General features: G+C 36.9%; 1 protein-coding gene across 1 annotated transcript; it reads left to right on the top strand.

Annotated features, from left to right (window-relative positions):
* The first annotated feature begins 272 nt into the window (after window positions 1-272).
* On the top strand, window positions 273-7,836 carry slc12a4 (solute carrier family 12 member 4). The gene is made up of 16 exons (XM_037697568.1): window positions 273-512; window positions 758-856; window positions 961-1,018; window positions 1,144-1,318; window positions 1,673-1,791; window positions 2,007-2,105; window positions 2,330-2,449; window positions 2,583-2,687; window positions 3,717-3,885; window positions 4,896-5,091; window positions 5,374-5,543; window positions 5,795-5,926; window positions 6,269-6,376; window positions 6,550-6,737; window positions 7,423-7,556; window positions 7,667-7,836. Exons 1-16 carry the CDS (start codon window positions 317-319, stop codon window positions 7,756-7,758), a joined length of 2,160 nt encoding a protein of 719 aa, XP_037553496.1. The 5' UTR covers window positions 273-316; the 3' UTR covers window positions 7,759-7,836.
* Window positions 7,837-9,439: the final 1,603 nt, after the last annotated feature.

Below are 9,439 nucleotides of genomic sequence, written 5' to 3'. Positions count from 1 at the left end.
TTCAACCTTTATTTAGACAGATAAATCCCATTGAGCCTTGAGGACTCATTTACAAGACAGACCTGATAGAGACCTGATTTGACCATATGGAAAAAAAAAAAAAAACAAAGTTACAAAAATGTGTGCAGTTATAAATGCACAAAAAAAACTAACTGTTTTGTTTTTGTTAAAATTAATACTATTTTTTAAATAAAAAAATTAACATTTTTTTACCACAAAAATTCTTGAATTGAGCAGCTAAATTTAACTTGTAATGCACTGTGAAATATTTTGCGTTCTCGAAGCACAACAATTTAGTGATCCAGTCCTAAGACAAATGATTACATATCCTTTCTTGAATTTGGCAGAGAACATGTGGAGCAACTACCTACAGAAAGGGGAGATTTTAGAGAAGGCAGGTCTGCAGTCTGTCAACGCTCACAGTGCCATGGACAACTTCATCAACTATGTGTCAGCAGACATTACTACATCCTTCACACTTCTGGTTGGAATCTTCTTTCCATCTGCAACAGGCAAGATATACAAAATAATATTTTATCAAACCAACATCCGTGTATTTTAAATGAACATTGTTTACACTATAAACATTGGACAATTGTTAAAGACATCACAAAGGTGTGATTCATATACAGTATATATATATATATTTTTTTTTTTTTTTTGTGGCGTTTCCTCAACCTATGTATAATCCAACAAGTAGGAGGTGTTGTTTGACATTATTTTGACCATGCTTTGGTAATGGGTTCTCCTTCTGCAGGAATTATGGCAGGTTCCAATAGATCTGGTGATCTCAGGGATGCTCAGAAGTCCATTCCCGTGGGAACAATCTTGGCTATTACCACAACTTCCATTGTTTGTATCCTACCTCCCTAACTAGAGTTCAAAATGTATTTTTTTTTTTCATGTAGATGATTAATTCACATTATTGTCATCTTCAGCTCCTTAATCACTTATGTTCAGATATAACCTCTGTAGTTTTGTTTGGGTCTTGTATTGAAGGAGTAGTCCTGAGAGACAAGTAAGTTTGTGCACATCCTGATGTATCCTTTATATTTCCTGTGGATGTTCTTTCATAAATTAGGAGTAAAGCAGAGATCCTCTGATTAATAAACATGATTGTACTGAATCAGCACTTTGTTGCAGGTTTGGTGACGCCGTTCAGAAGAACCTGGTTGTTGGTACTCTGTCATGGCCTTCTCCATGGGTCATTGTGATTGGATCCTTTTTCTCCACTGTTGGCGCAGGCCTGCAATCCCTCACTGGTGCTCCACGACTTCTTCAGGCCATTGCAAAAGACAACATTATTCCCTTCCTTAGGGTAGGGCAGCTCAACTTCATTGATTTTTCCACTGTACATTTTGTAAAAAAATTAAAAAAACAAGATATAATAGTTTTTAAATAGATCATGCTGCCAATATTTGCTTTGGCAAAACTTTATTTGTAAATGTATTTTAAAAACTTTGAAAAAGGGGCAGATATAATAAGATTTTTTCTTCTTCTGCTGCCTTTCATTTTAAATCTCTTGTATATTTTTATATTGTTATGGAATTGTTTTGTATTTTTTAAAATGAATAAACTTTATACCATACCATACCATATTTTAATATGTTAAAGATGCAAACAAGAAGTCATTTGCATTGGTGTGTACAAAGCTGTTGAATTTTCATTGTAGGTGTTTGGTCATGGAAAAACAAATGGCGAGCCGACATGGGCGCTTCTACTGACTGGCCTCATAGCTGAACTGGGGATTCTTATTGCCTCATTGGACATGGTGGCACCCATTCTTTCCATGTAAGTTCAGAACACAGACCATGTGTCCACACTCTAATGATACAAGCAGCACTGGATACTCCTACATTCCACAAGCAGGCCCATTCAAATTTTTTTAATCTACATTGTTTAATTGATGCGTGCAGCAGATGTGTTTCTAATGGATTCCCTGCTGTTTGAACCAGTTTAAATATATGTGTTTTTTCTTGTTGTTGCTCTTTTTTATTTTTCAACAGGTTCTTCTTGATGTGCTATCTTTTTGTAAATCTAGCCTGTGCAGTCCAAACTCTTTTAAGGACGCCTAACTGGAGGCCGAGGTTCAAATATTATCATTGGTGGGTAAAACTAATGTTATGGTTTTTTTGTTGCATTTTACTTATGTCTTTGGAACTTTTACATTGTTCAACACAACAAGAAATTGTGTCATACCCTCAGAGTGAAAAACTGATAAAAGCTACTATGCCATGTTTTGGTCAGCAGTGCATCACCATTTATTCAATCTAGCTGTTTGAGGTCTGCAGTTGTAAAAAAAATAAAACTTTCTGTGTTGCACCTACAGGGCTTTATCATTCCTTGGCATGAGCATGTGTCTGGCTCTGATGTTCATTTCCTCCTGGTACTATGCCATAGTGGCCATGGGCATTGCAGGGATGATCTACAAATACATTGAATACCAAGGGTATGTATGGTTTCACTACAATAAATCTCATTAGGTTTGTTGTCGGAGTGGATGAGTCCTACTGTAGCTGCTGCATATGCAATATTTAATGCTCATTTAACTTTCCTTGTGTTTCACTCACAAACAAAATCAGGGCTGAGAAGGAGTGGGGAGACGGGATAAGGGGATTATCGCTCAGTGCTGCACGCTACGCTCTGCTGAGGCTAGAAGCTGGACCCCCTCACACCAAGAACTGGAGGTAAAACCAACCAAGAGTGGGGTTCTTTAAGTATTTCCTCACAAATTCAGCTATTTAAGGGCTCATTTTTAAATGTGCAGATGAGGAAAATTAAAAAAAAAAATCACTACAATTGTTTTCAGCAAAGGAAAATACATTTGCCTAGCATCACACATTTGACTTCTGACTGTATAATTTTAGCTCGACACATCAAGGATAATACCTTTCAGCATGAACAGTATGGCGTTTTCATTAAGGGCTTTTATCTGCAGGAACCACACAATACACAGGAGTCGTGTGGAAAGTTCATATGCAAAACTTGTATGATGTTGTGGAGAGTGGTGTTTCTTTATAAACTGAATGGCAACTTGTTCCAGGAAGTTAGAATGCCAAATATAGTACACCACACACATATGGTTCCCTGCATCAAAAACACATCAGCTATGGTAATTGACTCTTTTTTTTCCCCTAATGCAGAGCAAAGAACATATAAGTAGCAATATACTTACACAATATAAAAATGTGACAACATAGGTAACAATGCTTTGATTGAAACTGAGGAAAACTTATTTGGCATGTCACAATTATTTAGAAGTTTTGGGCCACATACAAAGTCAAGGAAGATTATGTATTAGCCAACAAGTGATCAAATAAAGGCTAAAATATTAGTTTAAAGTATGTTGGAAAATTTAAACAAAATCTATCATGATGTACAATAGAAATGTGGAACTTGATAAACTTGAAAAGAGCTAAAACTTAACAATAATTGCTGATGAAACTTCATGCTGTGTGTAACCTCTAAAAGGAGGGGGATGTACAGGTATGGATGCCTTAACAATCCATCCCATCATTCTTACCCACTGATGGTGTCATGTCTTGTTTGTGTTAGCAGCATTCCTGTATAGTACATTCAAAGTGATGGATTTTAAACATATTTGAATAGCAAATGTTTTATTTCTATTTGATCAGTATTTAGGGATGTCACAAGTTGGAACAAGGACCTACAGTTTACTTTGACTTGCCTTATGGATGATGATTTGTGCTCTGCAGACCGCAGTTGTTGGTGCTGCTGAAACTTGATGAGGACCTTCATGTAAAATACCCGCGACTGCTGACCTTTGCTTCCCAGCTAAAGGCAGGAAAGGGTCTGACCATCGTTGGTTCTGCCATCCAGGGGAACTTCCTGGACAGCTATGGGGAAATGCAAGCAGCGGAACAGGTATTTACTGGAAGGTTGTTTATGATAAGATTAGATTAATATTAGATTATTACTGTTTATTCTATATTTGTCTTTCTTGTGAAACACTGCTTGCTGTGTTGGAGCTGATAGGAACTTGTAAACATAAAAGGAGAAAACACGTTTTAGTGTTTTAAAAAATATATACATATTATTATTATTAGCACATTCCTGTCACATGTATTTAATTTATATAAAATGTGATTTTCTTGCTTAGGTGACAATAACAGAGTCAAGGAATCTCTCATGCTGGGTTTTTTTAGTGTTGAGGCAAGTCATAATTTGTGCTCTACAGGAAAATAGTAGAGATGCACCGATCCAATACCAATGTCGATATCGGTCCCGATATTGAAAAAAAAACTTCTGGATTGGGTATTGTGACAATGTGACTGATTCAAGACTGGGCAGATCTATTCACTCTAATTCTATGTTTTGTGCTCTGAGTGACGTCACGCACTAGCAAACTCACCGCACAGATTGTTTTCAAAATGGAGCGAGAAAGTATCAGCCATCTGGAACTATTTCACCCTACCTCACCCAACACATTCGACATCTACATGCAATACGTGCACAGCGACGGTTCTGGGGGGGTGTCACTAAAACTTCCAGTTATAACACTACCAAGTTAATCACGCATCTCCAGAGATTTGACCCTAAAGAGCACGCTGAGTTTGTTGAACGGAATTCAGCACAGTTTTTCTGTATCGGGTCGGTATCGGATCAGTATCAACCTATGGTAAACCTCAAGTATCAGTATCAGAAGTGGAAAAAGTGGATCGGTGAATCCCTAGTTTCTAGTACAAAATGTTTGAAGGTATATCACCAGTTCATGTTTACATGATTACATTTTCTAAATGTTAATATCTGACCATTTTGGTAAATAAAAAAAGCACGTTCTTTTTGTTTCCATAATGATATATGTGGTTTGGCTTTTTCATAAGTATCATAAAGATAAACAAATTGGTTCAGGTTGCCCACAATTGTGCTTACAGGCTATTAAGAACATGATGGAGATTGAGCGGGTCAAAGGTTTCTGCCAAGTTGTCGTTGCAACTAAAGTGCGAGAGGGCATCGTCCATCTCATCCAGTCCTGCGGTCTGGGGGGGATGAAACACAACACTGTGGTAATGGGCTGGCCGTATGGCTGGAGACAGAGTGAAGACCCTCGAGCCTGGAAAACTTTCATTAGTAAGTGTTTTAATGGCATACTGACTACACATCGTAGTCATTAAACAGTGTAATTGGACGTTGCTGTACATTGGCTTTAACATTTTAAATTATGTTGTGATTCTTGGAGGAAAACAATATTCATGTGTTGCTCACACACCATATTACAATATTTTTGTGACTGATGTGTAATAACTCCAAACTGTCTGTAGTTGAATTCTCAACAGTCTGCATCCCCTCACATGCAGCCGGGGTGTTCAAGTATGCAAATAACTCAACCAGTGTGCTGTCATCTTTGCCCAGACACAGTTCGCTGCACCACAGCTGCCCACCTGGCCCTGATGGTCCCCAAAAATGTGTCCTTTTACCCAAGCAACCATGAACGCTTCACAGATGGCAACATCGACGTGTGGTGGATTGTCCACGATGGAGGAATGCTGATGCTGCTCCCGTTCCTGCTCAAACAGCACAAGGTGAATGAACAAAAGCTTATATGACATTGACAAAAATTGTAGTTTTTTTGTGATTTTACATATTTTTTAAAAGGACATGAACATCTTTTTTTTTTTTAATAACGAGGTTCATAATATTCTGCAAATTTCCTTTGAGAGTTTTTGCTGTCTATTGTTTTCATTTCATGACAAACTTTTGCAAGTGATTTATGCCCAGTATGCAACAATTTACAGCAAAACGCTGCCAACACCACAAGATTTTTGCGTTTTAGGTCTGGAAGAAATGCAAGATGCGCATCTTCACTGTGGCCCAGATGGATGACAACAGCATCCAGATGAAGAAGGATCTAGCCACGTTCCTGTACCAGCTGAGAATAGAGGCTGAGGTGGAGGTGGTGGAGATGGTGAGGGTTCTCCTTACACAACCGTGAAAGAATGTAGACCAATAAAAGGGGCTATTTAATCCAGTACTTTAGATCATTTTGGCTTGATAATGAGCATTTGAACTAAAACCAAATGTTCTTGACACTAAAGCAAACATGTTTTTTTTTTTTTTTTTAAATCAAGATTCCTGGAAGCAATCCTGCATAAAGTAAATAGATAAATGAAAATAGCTGAGAACCAAAAAATAAGCAACACTAAAATTAAAATGTTACAGAATAAAAAAAAAAAAGATTGGGGCGACCGTTTTGATGTGTTCAATCTGGGTCAGACATTGTCACAATGTTTATCAAATGGGATTTCAGCACGACAGTGATATCTCAGCATATACCTACGAGAGAACGTTGATGATGGAGCAGAGATCCCAGATGTTACGGCAAATGAGGCTGTCCAGTGCAGAAAGACAAAGAGAGGTACACTGAATTTATCTCACATTATTTGTATATAATTCAGATTTATGACCCAAAATGAAAAGGCAAATTGATATACTTTCAGAACCTATACAGTCCTTTCACTGCATGGATTCAGTATTGGCATGCATACTGCATTTCAGCCTGACCCTGTAACATTGTGATGGTTCCTTCAGGCTCAGCTGGTTAAAGACAGACACTCGTTGGTGCGTATGGGCAGTCTTTACTCAGACGAGGAGGAGGAGTTGTTGGATATTCCTCAAGGGAAGGTTCAGATGACATGGACCAGGGAAAAGGCTGAGGCTGAAAGTCGAAACAGAAACAATGCTCCTGAGAACTTCAGAGAACTGATGAGCCTCAAACCGTGAGTAAAACTCAATGTCTTCTTCGCCTCAAATCTTTCGCTTCAACTTTTTTATGTCCTGTTGCAAAGAGGGAGGAACTGGAATTACCCTCTGTCTGCCCGTCCATCTGCCCATGCATGTTTTGAGCAAGATAACTTTGAAAAATAAGTTAGGTATCAATTCCCATTTTGGTGTGTGGCTACATCTAGGTGTGACAAAGGTTCCTATGGGAAATTGGTTTACCACACTAAAATTCAAGATGGCTGCCATCATATACATAGGTTTAAGTGTGTGTGTGTGTGTGTGTGTGTGTGGGGGGGGGGGGGTGATCTGGCCACCCCAATCATTTCACTAAACTTTGCTTTCTAGTTTTTATATTGCATACAAAGATAGTTTCTTCAAATTGATTGGGTTTGACTTTGGGGTGGCCAAAGAATAATCAAAGGTGGCTTCGGCCACCATTGGTCAATCCCTAGCTCTGCCTTGAATATGTTGCACCAAAAAACATTAAGGTTTAATAAAATTCCCTGTTCAGTTCCACTTCAGAAAAACACACATCTCCAAAACTACAAACATTCAATGTTCAAATCCTCAATCGTCGGAGGAGATCAGCGTGCCCCTTGTTTGAACTTGGGATACATCAAGTTAAAATCGTACAAATGTTTGTTCCTTGGTGCACTAAGATGTCCTCCTTGCTGCTCCCAGGGATCAGTCCAATGTGCGGCGGATGCATACAGCGGTGAAGCTGAATGAAGTAATAGTCAACAGATCGCACGATGCCCGATTAGTGCTGCTCAACATGCCAGGTCCACCTCGCATTGCGGATGGAGATGAAAACTGTATCCTTTTTTTTTTATTAGGGTCAACAAATCTACTTATTGCTGGAGTTAGCAAGCAGAGTGTAAACTATTCTTTTTTGTTGTTGTAACTTTTTTAACTTGCTACTCAGATATGGAGTTCCTGGAAGTGTTGACGGAGGGTTTGGAAAGAGTGCTGCTGGTGAGAGGAGGAGGGCGGGAGGTCATTACCATCTACTCATGACCTGTCAGTAATTATGAAGTAGAGGATTCGACCACGTACATTCCACCTCGGGAAGAGCATCAGCGCTTGTCTTCACTTCACGACGGTTCAACAGAATTTGTTTTGTATGTATGAACTTTTGAGTGCAAAAGGGGTTCATTCTATTCTTGTAGAATAATAATACTCAAACGAACACTTTTTCCCTAAGAATTCTGTTTGTAAACAAGCAAAGTTTGATAGTTATTTTCTTGTAAAATACAACAGGTGAAACAGAGTACTAGTATGTTGAACATTACTAGAACATTATATTAATAGTGCAATAGAACATCTTCAAATATCACATTATATTATTTGTCCACAACTTTAGAAACAGAGTCACCATCAATTTAAGAGATGGCAACAAACCTATATGGATGATTATTTAGTTTTATACAGATTTATTGTCCCCTAAGATTATTCAATCTCCACTGATAGCAGTATTTATAAAGTATAAACTTCTGAAGGATTAGGTAAGTTAAAGACGTGTTTTTTGCTTCAACCTTCATATCATTCATTACCTCCTGAAAACAGTACTTTTTTTATTTATTTATAAAGCTATATATTGCAAATTGGTGTCATGCTACATTTAAATGCAAATGAAGGCATGTAAGAATTAGGAAGCCACACGTTTATTTTATTTTATTTTTGGCCTTATTCTATTTGAACCTTTATTCTGAGACTGCTATGCTTTGTGCTGTGAACAAACACAACAGTTTCTGTGTTTAGTAACAACATTCTTATCACCTTACCAGAGTTTGATTAAATAACAGTGTATTTCACAGGCATGTTTTTATTTATTATTTATATAATTTATTTTCCAGATTTCAAATTAAAGGTTATACAGTTACTGAAAGAAACCCACAAATGCTAAGTGTTGGGTGTTTTGACACAAACTCCAGTTTGTACATTTGGGTGACATTAATTTGGGTGTTTTTAAAGATTTATATTTTTGGAAGAAGATCTATTTTTTTCAATTAAAATGAGGAGTGGGGATATTTGACCTTTTAGTAGTTTAATTTGTACTATTATTTTACATACTTGTAAAGTTTATTCATCAGTAAAAACATGGCTTTATTTAAATAATTTTCTCTTTAAAGTTTTTGTAATATCAGACCAGTTTATTATAATCTTTATATTGATTTTCTTAATACTGGATTTTGTAATTGTCAAAGCGTATTTACATAATAAACATATTGGCAGTTTTTTTTTTATGGTACTTTAAACTTTTTTTTTTTTCAGTTTTTGACATTCTAACTGCTCATTCAGTGTTTTAGTTTGTGACATGAAGCTAAACTAATATCTGCTCCAGATATATTTTCACACGTTGTAAGACTTTATGTAAAACTGATCTTTTTTTCTGCCAGTATACGTTACTGGGCAAGTATTAAGCAGTTTTGAAGAAAAGAAAAAACAATAAAATATGAGTATTTTCACAAAAATGGATTGTAATTTATTGTTTATTTGCTAGATGAGAAAATAGAAGCAAAATCTAAACCACATCAAAAGTTTTTTTTTTGTTTGTTTTTTTGCATTCAGTTTGCATTGATAAAAACTGTTATGGTTTTTGTAATAGCATCCTCAGTTTACACCATTAATTTCACAACTTCTGCCCAGCATGGAGCACACCAGAAAGATGTTTGTTTTGTGACTGCATGTTTGTACA

This window comes from Nematolebias whitei, chromosome 2 (genome assembly GCF_014905685.2).
Source record: "Nematolebias whitei isolate Nwh7 chromosome 2, NemWhi1, whole genome shotgun sequence".
NCBI classification, from domain to species: Eukaryota; Metazoa; Chordata; class Actinopteri; order Cyprinodontiformes; family Rivulidae; genus Nematolebias; species Nematolebias whitei.
The sequence above is the reverse complement of the archived record's forward strand: the minus strand, read 5'-3'. Positions and strand labels throughout refer to the sequence as shown.

What these genes read in the sequence shown, in the direction of transcription:
- slc12a4 (XM_037697568.1), top strand. Translation starts at nt 317, where the DNA reads ATGATTACATATCCTTTCTTGAATTTGGCAGAGAACATGTGGAGCAAC. An exon ending in GTGGCACCCATTCTTTCCAT is followed by an intron (nt 1,792 to 2,006) that starts GTAAGTTCAGAA and finishes ATTTTTCAACAG; the next exon opens with GTTCTTCTTGATGTGCTATC. An exon ending in CCTCACACCAAGAACTGGAG is followed by an intron (nt 2,688 to 3,716) that starts GTAAAACCAACC and finishes TGTGCTCTGCAG; the next exon opens with ACCGCAGTTGTTGGTGCTGC.